This window comes from Natator depressus, chromosome 23, assembly GCF_965152275.1.
Source record: "Natator depressus isolate rNatDep1 chromosome 23, rNatDep2.hap1, whole genome shotgun sequence".
Lineage (NCBI taxonomy): Eukaryota > Metazoa > Chordata > Testudines > Cheloniidae > Natator > Natator depressus.
Genome location: NC_134256.1, coordinates 19,412,649 through 19,425,512, shown reverse-complemented (window position 1 = coordinate 19,425,512; position 12,864 = coordinate 19,412,649). Strand labels below are relative to the sequence as shown.

Below are 12,864 nucleotides of genomic sequence, written 5' to 3'. Positions count from 1 at the left end.
AGAAGACAATGGACGGGGAGTGGGGGCTTGGGGCCGGTGAGATCAGATGCCCAGCTGGGAAGCAGGGGGGCTCGGGGCTGGACAGAGGGAGCAGGCAGAGTCCACCTGGATGCAGGGGAGACTGGGATGTGCTGTGCTGAGGGAGGCCAGGCCTGAGGCCCGGAGAGTTTCCTGTGCTGGGTTCAGATGCTCAATAAACCCTGCTGTGTTACGCTGGCTGAGAGTCGCTCCGGGCTAGGGAACAGGGGGGCATTATTCCCTCTGGGAGTGGAGGCCCCAGGGGTCCAGAGCAAGTGGACTCCCTGAGGGGTCCCATGGCGAGAGACAGGTGTGCTAAGGCTCAGAGAGGTGCGGTTCCAGGAGGCGGAGGGGCCTAATCCCCAAGAGAGAGTGGACCCCCGAGAAGGGCTGTCACACTGAAGGGGGTTTTCACCAGGGGCCGTACGGGGCTGAGAGTGGGCATGACCTGGGAGTCCATGACACACCCCATAATTCTTTATGGAACTATGCTTATGAATGTATATATGACATAACTGGAATATGTTTTATGCTACATATGCCATGTAACGTATCTCTGCAAAGGTTATGGCCTACTGAATATATTCATCCTATTTGTATGCAGGGGTCATTTTTGTATTCGAAGTTATGAATATTGGCTGTGTACTTGTTTGAGTTGAAGTAGCCTTACTAAGGCATTTGGTCAGCTTCTTGAGAAAGGAATGGGCAAATTAAGTGCCCGATCAAGAAACACTTAACTGACAATGGATCTTGGAAGACTCCAATCTGCATAAGAAGTCTTCCTAGAGACATTCAAGATAGCATGTGGGCAATGGCTGCTGCCGGTAAAAACTAAGTCATGCATGGACATGTGACTTGCCCACGTGACTCCAAAACTCCATCTTGCAGCTGGATTCTGCATAGGAGAGAGGAGGGGGTCTCCACCCACAAGAGAGTCTATTTAAGCCCCTGGGAGACCCCTCCATTTTGTCTTCAGCTGGCTGAAGAGTTAGCCTCCCCACCCCCAAAGGATACCTGAAAGAAACTGGTAGAAAGGACAGTAACTGAGGGGTGTGAGTGATTGCTGAACCCAGACTAGAAGGAGCCTAGTCTGTAAAAGAAGCTCATTGGAACATCTCTGAGGGTGAGATTTCACCTGTAATCACTTTCTTACTGTATTAGGTTTAAACATGCATGTTTTATTCTATTTTGCTTGGTGATTCACTTTGTTCTGTCTGTTATTACTTGGAGCCACTTAAATCCTACTTTTTGTATTTAATAAAATCACTTTTGACTTATTAACCCAGAGTATGTATTAATACCGAGCCCGAGGGGGGAGGGGGGAGGGCGGGAGGAAACAGCTGTGCATATCTCTCTGTGTTATAGAGGGTGAACAGTTTATCAGTTTACCCTGTATAAATTTATCTAGGGTAAAATGGATTTATTTGGGGTTTGGACCCCATTGGGAACTGGGCATCTGCGTGTTGGAGACAGGAACACTTCTTAATCTGTTTTCAGTTAAGCCTGCAGCTTTTGTGGGATGTTGTTCAGACCTGGGTCTTGATTTGTAACAGGATAGCGTGTCTGGCTCAAACCAGGCAGCGTTCTGGAGTCCCAAATTGGCAGGGAAAGCAGGGGCAGAAGAAGTCTCAGCAAATCAGTTGGCAGTCCCACGGGGGTTTCCTGTGATCCAACCCATCACAGGGGGGACAGGATTGTTCCTGCCCCCAGGTTGAGGCATTGGCCATCTTAGCCAGGGGCCAGCATGGCTGCCCTGTGAGGGCTGCAGGGGGTGAGGGGGCGGCCATGTTAACTGAGGGCAGCCAGGTGTCCCTTCCCTACAACGGGGAGGTCAGGGGGATGGGGGGCAGAACAGGGGACAGGACATGGGGCATGAGGGGCACAACCTGGGATGAAAGGATAGGGGACAGGGCAGAACTAGGAAGGCGGGGGCCATGATGGGGTGGACGTGAGGGAACTGCAGGCTGGGGGGACATAATGGGGGAGGGGACGCAGGCCAGGGGGCAGAATGGGGGGGCTGAGGGGCCCAATGCCTGAATGTGGGGGGGGGGGGTGAAGGGAAAATGAGCTGGGGAGCCAGAGCTGGAGCATCTGCCGGGGGGGCCAGTTTCTCTTGAGCTCTGTCCCCGTGATCTTGCCCCCTCCCCTTTCTGGGGGGCTGGTCAGCTCTCTCCCATCCCCTGTGTCCCTTTTGCAGCATCCTGAGGGGGGAGAGGGAAACTCTGCTTAGCTGTCCACCCCCTGTGAGCTCTGCCCTAGGCCCTGAGCTGTGCAGACCCGCTGCCCCGGGGATTGGCTGGGGAAGGGACATGGGGCCTTTCACCGCTAGGGGGCTGGCTCGAATCTGTGTCCTTTTTCTCTAAGCACCAGATCCCACCCCCCAACCAGAGCCAGGGAGAGAACCCAGGAGTCCTGGCTCCCAGCCCCTCCCGCCCAATCACTAGACCCCATTCCCCTCCCCGAACTGTGGTATATAACAGGGTAGCTGCATCAGGTTTATAAAAAAATTCCTCAGGCATGCAGGAGTGAAACCAGGAAGGCCAAATCACACCTGGAGTTGCAGCTAGCAAGAGATGTTACGAGTAACCAGAAGGGTTTCTTCAGGTATGTTAGCAACAAGAAGAAAGTCAAGGAACGTGTGGGCCCCTTACTGAAGGAGGGAGGCAACTTACTGACAGAGGATGTGGAAAAAGCTAATGTGCTCAATGCTTTTTTTGCCTCTGTCTTCACAAACAAGGTCAGCTCCCAGACTGCTGCCCTGGGCAGCACAGCATGGGGAGGAGGTGACCAGCCCTCTGTGGAGAAAGAAGTGCTTCGGGACTATTTAGAAAAGCTGGATGAGCACAAGTCCATGGGGCCGGATGCGCTGCATCCGAGAGTGCTAAAGGAGTTGGCGGATGTGATTGCAGAGCCATTGGCCATTATCTTTGAAAACTCGTGGCGATCGGGGGAGTCTGTGACTAGATAACTGGCTCTGTGGATGAGGGGAAAGCGGTGGACGTGTTGTTCCTTGACTTTAGCAAAGCTTTTGACATGGTTTCCCACAGTATTCTTGCCAGCAAGTTAAAGAAGTATGGGCTGGATGAATGGACTATAAGGTGGATAGAAAGTTGGCTAGATTGTCGGGCTCAATGGGTAGTGATCAATGGCTCCATGTCTAGCTGGCAGCCGGTATCAATAGGAGTGCCCCAAGGATCGGTCCTGGGGCCGGTTTTGTTCAATATCTTCATAAATGATCTGGAGGATGGTGTGGAGTGCACCCTCACCAAGTTCGCGGATGACACTAAACTGGGAGGAGAGGTAGATACGCTGGAGGGTAGGGATAGGATACAGAGGGCCCTAGACAAATTAGAGGATTGGGCCAAAAGAAATCTGATGAGGTTCAACAAGGACAAGTGCAGAGTCCTGCACTTAGGATGGAAGAATCCCATGCACCGCTACAGACTAGGGACCGAATGGCTTGGCAGCAGTTCTGCAGAAAAGACCTAGGGGTTACAGTGAACGAGAAGCTGAATATGAGTCAACAGTGTGCCCTTGTTGCCAAGAAGGCCAATGGCATTTTGGGATGTATACGTAGGGGCATTGCCAGCAGATTGAGGGACGTGATCGTTCCCCTCTATTCGACATTGGTGATGCCTCACCTGGAGGACTGTGTTGAGTTTTGGGCCCCACACTACAAGAAGGATGTGGAGAAATTGGAAAGAGTCCAGCGGAGGGCAACAAAAATGGTTCGGGGACTGGAACACATGAGTTATGAGGAGAGGCTGAGGGAACTGGGATTGTTTAGTCTGCGGAAGAGAAGAATGAGGGGGGATTTGATAGCTGCTTTCAACTACCTGAAAGGGGGTTCCAAAGAGGATGGATCTAGACTATTCTCAGTGGTAGAAGATGACAGAACAAGTTGCAGTGGGGGAGGTTTAGGTTGGATATTAGGAAAAACTTTTTCACTAGGAGGGTGGTGAAGCACTGGAATGCGTTACCTAGGGAGGTGGTGGAATCTCCTTTCTTGGAAGTTTTTCAGGTCAGGCTTGACAAAGCCCTGGCTGGGATGATTTAGTTGGGGATTGGTCCTGCTTTGAGCAGGGGGTTGGACTAGATGACCTCCTGAGGTCCCTTCCAACCCTGATATTCTATGATTCAGAGTTTCACTGGCAGTACCAGAAACAGGACGCGAGCGCTGGCTCTGGGCAGACTTCCCCTTTCATGGATTTATTGGCTGTTCCTTTAACAACTCAGGATCTACATTTATTCCTTCCTCCCCCACTCACGGGGACCGGAAACCACAACCCCTCCCAGCCACCCGTCCCATCTCTGTGCCACATCACTGGGCGAAGAATAGATTCTGCAGTGACATGACCTGAGAAGGAGTTTGGCCAGGCCCCTCCACCCTCATGCTCCAGGGTGGGTCAGGAAGGAATCTCTGCCTTGCTTCATGGGAGAGGGCCACTCCGTGGGGGGCACTGTGTGTGTATGGGGGAAGCCTTCCTCTGCTCTGAGCTGCTGCTCCAGGGAGGCTAGATGGGCCTGTTGGAAAAGGTCAGGGCAACATGGGCACCTTTTGATGCCTCCTGAGATTGCCCCGCTCCAAGCTGGTCCCCGGACTGGGCAGCTCCCATGTGGGGCTGGGAGATCATGGCGGGGTGGGGCCAGGCAGCTGCAGGAGGGGATGTGGTTTGCTGGGCGTGGCAGGGAGCTGGTTTTGCTCTGACCGTGGTAGATTTGCGGAGGAGAGTGCAAAGAAACCATCTGATGGGGAAGAAAGGGGCTGAGCACATCACGGGGTTCCTGGGGCTGCAGCCCTTGGCGCTGTTCCTCATTCCGCTTGCACTCGGGCCTCAGGCTGGGTGGAGCTGGGCACTGGGGTGTTGGTGGCAGTGCTGAGGGGCCCCCCACTGCCCCATCATGGCGTCTGCTCTCACCGTCCTCCTCGGTGAGTATCGGCCACAGCCAGGGCGTGTGCCCACGGTGCGGATCTGAGACTAGGGAGTGTGCCCATGGGGCACCGGGGGCAGATCTGAGACCAGGGTCCAGTTGCTCTGGGATCTGGTCTCTAACAAGTTGTCTCCTCTCCAGGCTGCTGGCTGGCTGGGCGGAGCGGGGCGTTGGGACGTGAGTATCTGTGGGGAATGGGGAAGCTGGAGGAATTTCCACATTAAGGACGAGGGATGTGGGTGGGGGTGAGGGGCACCAGTCCCCCAAAGGGATGATCCTGTCAGACGTGTTCTCCAGAGGTGGGGACTGAGACCTCGCCCTACTCATCACAGGGATGGGAACCTGTTGGAACAACTGGGGGATTTTGTTAACATGTTTTCTTGGGGTGCCTGTCCTGGGAGCAGCTTCCTCAAATGACCCATATTTAGACCAGGAGCCCCATGTCGCGGAGTGTGGGGGAGTCAGGGCCCTGCACCCCGCACTTCCTGCGATTCACTGTGACTCTCAGCCAGCCGGTAAAACAGAAGGTTTATTACACGACAGGAACACGGTCTCAAACAGAGCTTGGAGGTACACAAAACAGGACCCCTCAGTGGGGTCCTTCTTCGGGGGTGGGGAGCCCAGACCCAGGTTCTGGGCCTCCCCCCTCAGCCGGCTCCAAACTGAAACTCCCTCCAGTCGCCTCCCACAGCCACACACCCCGACCCCTCCTCCAGCCTTGGTCCAGTTTCCAGGGCAGAAGGTGTCACCTGGCCCCAACCCGCTCCTGGGCTCAGGTTACGAGCTGGCCGCCAAGTATCATCCCGCAGAGAAGTCACACCCTGATATCCCACCATCATCTAGTGTCAATGCCGACAGTCAACGAGTAAAACTCCCACGCAACATCACCAGGTTAATATTCTCTACTCCCTACCCCGTCACACCTCGCAGGGTGGATCCCAATTCACCGCCTGAGTGCGACGGGGGCAGGGCTGGGTTCTGATCTCAGCCCCCCGGGCTCAATCCGGAGTTACCCCTGACTGCAGCGGGGGCCGGGCTGAATTGACCCTGGAGAACTAAAGGAACCAGAGACTGGAAATCTCCTTCCCCCTGCTGTGTCTCTCCCCGGCTGTGAGTCCCGGGGCCGGGCCTGCACCGCAGGGACAGGCGGGGCTGGGGTGAAAGGCTGGAGCGACAGACGGGCAGAGGATTGCACCAGACGGACGCGGTTTGTGTCACCCCCACTCACGGCCTGTTTGTTTGTGAATCCAGAGGGGTCCCTCCCCAAAGCCTCCATCTCCGTCAGCCCCGGTGGGGTGATCCCTGTGGGGGGAAACGTCACCATCCAGTGTTGGCATCAGCGCCTGGGCATGAGGTTCCTCCTCTACAAGGATGGAGACGGGAACTATCTGAGGTACACGGACCCTGCTGGTTATGTGGCTGAATTTCCCATCCCCAGCGCCAGACGGGAACACGGGGGCAGCTACACCTGTCGTTATAGCTACAGAACAGGACCAGCTGCCTACTCGGAGCCCAGCGACCCTGTGCAGATCATTGTAGCAGGTGAGGGGCCCAGCCCGGCACCTCGGCTCCCAGCCCCACAGCCAGCCAGGCCCCCAGGGGGTCTCAGCGAGCCCTGGTGCCCAGCAGATGGGACGTCCAGCCCAACCAGTGAAGGTTGAGGGGAGGGAGGATATCTCGGCCCTGGATCCCAAGGGAGACCCTGACCCTGTCTCTGCCCCATCGCTGATGCTCCCTGCTGGGGACGGGGTCTGTCTCACGCCCCATCCCTCTCCTACTGCAGAGCTCAGCTCCCCCAAACCCTCCATCTCCCTGAGCCCCAGCGGGGGGGTCGCCCTGTGGGGAGCCGTGACCCTCCGGTGTCGGGGTCAGCGCCGGGGTCTGGAGCTGGTTCTGTACAAGGCAGGGGCCATGAACGCAGCAGTGCAGGGCGGGGACTCGGCTGGTGTCAACTTTCCCCATCCCTAGAGTGAGCCGGGCAGACGGAGGCAGCTACACCTGCTATTATCCCCCCGACTCGGATCCCGACACCCGGTCGGAGCCCAGCGACCCCGTGGAGTCGGTGGTAGCCGGTGCGGGGCCCGGCTCGGCATCTCCGCTCCGAGCCTTAGGCCCAGCCGGACCCTTGGCCCAGCAGAGGGGACACCTGCCGGGAAGGAGGGACCGAGTTACTGGGGGGTTCCCCAGCCACAGGGGAGAAGCAGCTGTTGGAGATTTGGGGCTGAGGAAGGGGGGACCGCTGCCCCCAGGGGGAGCTGCAGAGCAGGGGGGTCCTTTCCCAGGCAACACATCAGTTAGGGGGTGACGGGTGGAGCTGAAGGTTATAAACCTCAGTGGATAGTAGAGACTTACACAGTCCCCTACAAGTCAGTGGTGGGACTGTGCACAGAACCCAGGAGTCCTGGCCCCCAGCCATCCCCTCCCCTGCTCTAACCAGGCTATGATCAGGGCCCCTTTGTGCCAGGTGTTGCATAAACACAGAGTGAAGAGACGGTCTCTGCCCCTGGGAGCGCACTAAGGAAAGTGAATCTGTCTGTGCCTCAGTTTCCCCACGTAGAATGGAGATAATGACACCTCCCTGCCTCCCAGGGGGCTGACTCCCTTCCTGTGTGGGGCTCAGGCCCTGTGCTGCCGGGCACCAGGGACCAGCCCGTGAGTCGCTCTGTATCTCTGGGGGAGTGGGGGGTAGGGCTCAGACACAGTGAACGAGGCAGGGGTCACACACAGCATATGAGGACCCCAACAACTCAGCTGCCGTGGCCCTGTGTCTGTGGGGCTGGGAGCCCAGCTCGCAGGGCCAGGATTCTGGGTCAGGGGGACTCTGGGATCTGGGAGAGAATCTCTGCCGAGGGCCCCTGGATCTGCCTGCGCTGGGGCCGGCTGGGGAATCATAGAAGATCAGGGTTGGAAGAGGCCTCAGGAGGTTCTAGTCCAACCCCCTGCTCAAAGCAGGACCAACTAAATCATCCCAGCTGGGGCGTTGTCAAGCCGGGCCTTAGAAACCTCTAAGGATGGAGATTCCACCACCCCCCTAGGGAACCCATTCCAGTGCCTCACCACCCTCCTAGTGAAATGGTGTTTCCTAATATCCAACCTAAACCTCCCCCACTGCAACCTGAGACCATCGCTCCTTGTTCTGTCATTTGCCCCCACTGAGAACAGCCCAGCTCCGTCCTCTTTGGAGCCCCCCTTCAGGGAGTTGAAGGCTGCTATCAAATCCCCCTTCGCTCTTCTCTTCTGCAGCTGGAGGCCGGGGCTGGGTGGGTGCCCGGGTCTGGCTCTCACAGCCTGTCTCCTGTGTGCAGATCCCAGCTTACCCAGACCCTCCATCTCTCTGAGCCCCACTGGGGTCACCACCCCAGGGGCAGACGTCACCATCCGGTGTCAGGGGCAGCGCCAGGACGTGAGGTTCTTCCTGCACAAGGCTGGAGACCTGAACCCGCCAGGACACAGGGACCCTGCTGGGGACGGGGCCGAGTTCCACATCCCCACCGTGGGCCGGCAGCACGGAGGGAGCTACAGCTGCAGCTACCGGCCCCGATCAGAGCCCTTCGTCTCCTCGGACCCCAGCCACTCCGTGGAGCTGGTGGTAGCAGGTGAGGGGCCCGGCTCCACATCCCCGCTCCCAGCCGGACCCTCAGAAGGTCGGCACCCAGATGGGATGCTCAGAGCCAGGCTCTGCCCAGAGCCCTAGGACTCACCTGGACAGGGAGCGGGGACAGTGTCACTGGGGGTTTCCCCAGCCAAGGGGGAGCAGCAGCTCCTGGAGATTTCGTGCCAAGGGAGGGGGGATCCCTGCCCCCAGGGGCAGCTGCAGAGCAGGGGGCATTTCCCAGGGGATGCTCCCCTGGCTGCCCCTGCACTGGGGACTCAGAGAGGAGTCAGGGCCCAGGGGCTGCCCAGCCGGCACCGTCCCCAGCAACAAACCCCCCTCCCCGGGACTGACAGTAACAATTGATGCTGAGTCACGGGCAGAGATGAATTAACGTTTCCTGGGGCCCTGGGCCAGAGCAAGGGGGATCCCTCCCGACCCCTTCCACCTGCGTCCCTCTCCTGTCCCGCCTCCTCGGCCTGTGGCCCCGCCCACAGCCCCACCCCTTTCTCTCTCCCCCCCATTCCACCCACGGTCCTGCCTCATTCCGTCCCCCCACTGCAGCCCCACAACCCATTTGCTACTTTCTGACCCCCTGACCCCAACTGCAGCCCTAAGGCTGGAGAAGCTCTGTCCCCCGACCCCGGCCCAGGGGCGCAGCGGGGAGTGAGAGTCCCCCAGCCCCGAGGCAGTGGCGGGCAGCGAGAGCTCCTCCCGTCCCCGGGCTGCAACGGAGGTCCCGGTGCTAAGGCTTCCCCTGCCACCACCACCCCGTGCTTCTGAGAGGAGCAGGGTCAGGCTGCTGGGGCTTCTCCCGTCCTGCTCGCCCGGTGGCCAGGGCTCTGGGGCCCCCCACTTGGCTGCGGCTTCTGGGCACTGGCCCCATAGGCCCAGTGGCTGATCCACCACTGGTTGCGGAGGGTACGGGGCGATCTCTGAGTCGGTGTTTCAGCCCCTCCCCGACAGACGCTGGTTCTATTCCTGCAGGGGGAACCCACCTGACCCAGCCTGGAGCGGCGTCGGCTCCCACCCATGCAGGCAGGGCGGGGTCAGGTACCGGGCTGGGGATGGGAATCTATTGAGCCACAATAGACGGAGGCTGTTCACGGGGGCAGTGACTCCCCCCCGCCAATGGTTTTGGGAGGGGAGCGAAGCCTCCTGCTCAAACACGAACCTGCCACTAACGGGGCAGCCGGAGGCTTCCTCTGGGGGCAGCCGGGCCCATCAGTGGCCATGGAGGGGGGTGCCCTGGAGCTCCCTGCGAAGCAGCCAGGAGCAGTCAGTATGGGAGGCGGGATACCGGGCTAGATGGGCCTGTTGGCCTGAGTCGGTGTGGCCATGAGGAAGGGGGTGAAATGCCTTAGAAATGACGGCCAGGCTGGATCAGACAGGACCCACTAGCGCCATGCTGGGGCAATGGGGCCAGCCCTTACTGATGGGGAGAGCGCCCCCTACTGAGCTCCCTGCCCCCTGCAGCCCAGGGCCCCCTAGCGCTACAAATCCCCCAAACCTTGCTTGCTCTGACCCCACTTGATGCCCTGGGGCCCCCGACATCCTCCCCACAGAATTTTCGGATCCCTCTGCCCTGCGGTGTCCCAGCCCCTTGGGTGCCACCTGGGGTAGGAGGGGGCATGGGGGGGAACAGACCAGCCGCTCCTGGCACTCACGGCCTGCTGCTATTTCCCAGGTGGATCCAAATCGCCGGCACTTTCAGGTCTGACCAGCCCCATCATTGCCGGGGCAAGCGCGGCAGCCGCTGTCCTCCTCCTCCTCCTCCTCCTCCTTGTGGCCTTCTTCTGCTTCAGAAAAACCCGAGTCAGTGAGTGCTCTGCCCAGCGAGGGAAGGGTTAAACCTGCCGCTAAGCAGGGCGGGATGCGGTCGCGGCTTGGATGGGGGACTGTGCCGGGAAAGCCCAGGAGCAGGGGTTGTGGATCAGCAGGGGGCGCTGTGTGAGTAATCCCTGGACACACACAGCTGTCCCACCCCAGAGGGGCTGCATCTTAGTGCTGGCTGAGGGGTCCCCATATAACCAGCCCCCATGCCCCACCCCAGAGGTAGCTGCATCTCAGCACCAGGCAAGGGGTCCCTGTATAACGAGCCACCGGCACCGTGCCTCTCAGGTGCCTGGAGGGCTGACCTATGGATCAATTTCGTTATAATGAGTCACTAACGAGGGAGGATTGGGGACAGGAAAAGCCCCCCCCCTTGAGTTAATCTGCCCCTCCCGCCGGAGCATACTATGGTGTTGTGCTGCCCCCTGCTGGTCCGTCCCACCCCAGCAGGGATCCAGGCTCAGCCCCAGCAGCAGAGGGGACCCCTCCCTGGCACCCTCATCTCTGCTGCCCTGTGCAGGGTGAGTGGCCGGTGCTGGGACCAGGGGATCGGCTCATGGGGGATTCTGGTTTGTGTCCCTCTGCAGGAAAAGGAGCCGCACCGAGACCGAGGAGGTAGGAACCCCGGCCCCTCCCGCTCCTGATCAACCTGCCTTGGTCACAGGACTCCTGGGTTCTCTCCCTGGCTCTGCGGGGGGACGGGATTGGAAGCCAGGACCCCTCAGAGATGACTTGGGCCTGCTGACAGTGGAGGGGCACAACCCCAGAACAGCTGGAGTCACACCACGCCCCCCCCGCCTCCGGAAAGCAGTGACCCCCCCCCCGCCGTGCAGCTCCCAGCTGTTCCTCTGCGCCTGCCTCTGCCCCTCCCTGTCCAGCGCAGCTCCCCAGCTCAGCTGCTCAGCGGGGAGGGGGCCTGGCTGCACCATGTCACAGAGCCACCTGGGGGTGGGTGTCATGTGACCCTGCATGCCCCCCCCAACTGCTGCCCCCGGGGTTCAGTGCGAGGCAGGATGGGGGGCTCTCTGGGTGTGTTGGGGAATCTCCCTGTGGGTGGGGGGATATGACATTTACAGGTAGATTTTCTATCTTTTAGCGCAATCCCCTTGGGGGTGTTGAAGGCCCCGGCTCAGCAAGACCCCATCTGTGAGTAACACACCGAAGGGGGTACCAAGGTGGGGCAGGACCCCTGGGGAGGGGCAGGGCTTGTGGGGGCTCCACCAATACAGGGCAGGGCCTGATTTACAGCTGCTGCTGGGTGGGACTAAGGAGAGGGTCCCAGAGATAGCTGTTGTCAGCTGAGCTTCTTGCCTCTCTCCCCACCAACTCCCTGGGGGTCACCCTCCCCTCCCCCTCTAGTTCAGGGACTCCCTCTGTGAGTCCCCCATTCTACCCCACCAGGCCTGAGGCTTTGTGTGTCCCCCCTTCACTTCTCCATCGGACCTTCCCAGCCAGTGACCTGCGGGGAATCCCCATCCACTCCTGGCTCCCAGCCCCCCGCTCTAACTGCTAGACCCCACTCCCCTCCCAGAGCTGGGGTGAGAACCCAGGGGTCCTGACTCCCAGCCAACCTGTCCTGCCATAACACTCTAGACTCTGTTGCCATCTCTGTGCCTCAGTTTTCCTCTCTGTAACACGGGGTTAATGACCATGGCCCATGCTGTGGGGCAGGGGAGGGGTGGCTGTGCCGGTCTCTGAGCCCCCTGGCTGGACATAGGGGGTCGGAGCTAGGTGTGGGGCTCTGCTCTGGGCCGGCCGGGGGCGCAGCTCAGCGGGTGTCTTTGTTCTGCAGACTCCTCCGTCGACGAAGGGAAAGAGACACAGACCCTGGTAAGTGTCCCCTGTTCCCCCATGGGGCCTGACCCCAACCTTGACCCACATGGGCCCCACTCACCTTATCTGGCACACTCAGTATTTTGGGGTGGGGGTTGGGTTGCTGGGAGGGGCTCATGGGATCGCAGCTGGGATTGCCAGTGTGTGTGTGTGTGTGTCCCTGTCACCCCCTGTGGGAGGGGACAAGCCCTGCTCTGTGTGAATGTGTGTGGGGGGGTTGGTGCACACACGCACACCCCAGTGACTCTCTCCCCTCCCAGCCCCAGGAGCCCGACCCTGGCACCGATGGTCTCACCTACGCCGAGCTGGACCGCCAGGCGCTGCATGCCAAGCCGGGGGGCCCGGCTCCTGCCCCTGAGCCCACCCAGCCCAGCGTGTACGCCGCAATCAACGTGAGCCGGGGAGCCCCGCAGTGAGAGCCCCCCACAGCCATGGGGCGCAGGCCCCCAGGGGGCGACAGACTCACTGACTTTAAGGCCAGAAGGATCCATCGTGATCATCCGGTGTGAGCTGCTGCACGTCGCAGGCCACAGAGCCTCCCCCGCCCACTCCTGTAGCAGGCCCCTCGCCTCCGGCTGAGTCACTGACATCCTCAGATCACGGGCTACAGACTTCGACTTCCAGAGAATCCACCACTGACACTAGCTGAAACCTGC

General features: G+C 59.7%; 1 protein-coding gene and 1 long non-coding RNA gene across 2 annotated transcripts; both read left to right on the top strand.

Annotated features, from left to right (window-relative positions):
• Positions 1 to 4,920: 4,920 nt before the first annotated feature.
• On the top strand, positions 4,921 to 9,212 carry LOC141976884 (immunoglobulin superfamily member 1-like). Its single transcript, XM_074938050.1, has 6 exons — positions 4,921 to 4,948; positions 6,202 to 6,492; positions 6,734 to 6,809; positions 6,919 to 7,022; positions 8,256 to 8,546; positions 9,154 to 9,212. Exons 1-6 carry the CDS (start codon positions 4,921 to 4,923, stop codon positions 9,210 to 9,212), a joined length of 849 nt encoding a protein of 282 aa, XP_074794151.1.
• A 1,016-nt stretch (positions 9,213 to 10,228) lies between these two features.
• On the top strand, positions 10,229 to 11,521 carry LOC141976504 (uncharacterized). The gene is made up of 3 exons (XR_012636107.1): positions 10,229 to 10,361; positions 10,963 to 10,990; positions 11,472 to 11,521. It is a non-coding gene; the product is annotated as an uncharacterized LOC141976504 (long non-coding RNA).
• The last annotated feature ends 1,343 nt before the right edge of the window (positions 11,522 to 12,864 follow it).

Bases quoted from the DNA above. Each gene is read 5' to 3' on its own strand.
- LOC141976884 (XM_074938050.1), top strand. From the start codon at position 4,921: ATGGCGTCTGCTCTCACCGTCCTCCTCG. The intron at 4,949-6,201 runs GTGAGTATCGGC...TTGTGAATCCAG, and splicing joins TGCTCTCACCGTCCTCCTCG to AGGGGTCCCTCCCCAAAGCC. The intron at 6,810-6,918 runs GTGTCGGGGTCA...CCCCATCCCTAG, and splicing joins TGGGGAGCCGTGACCCTCCG to AGTGAGCCGGGCAGACGGAG.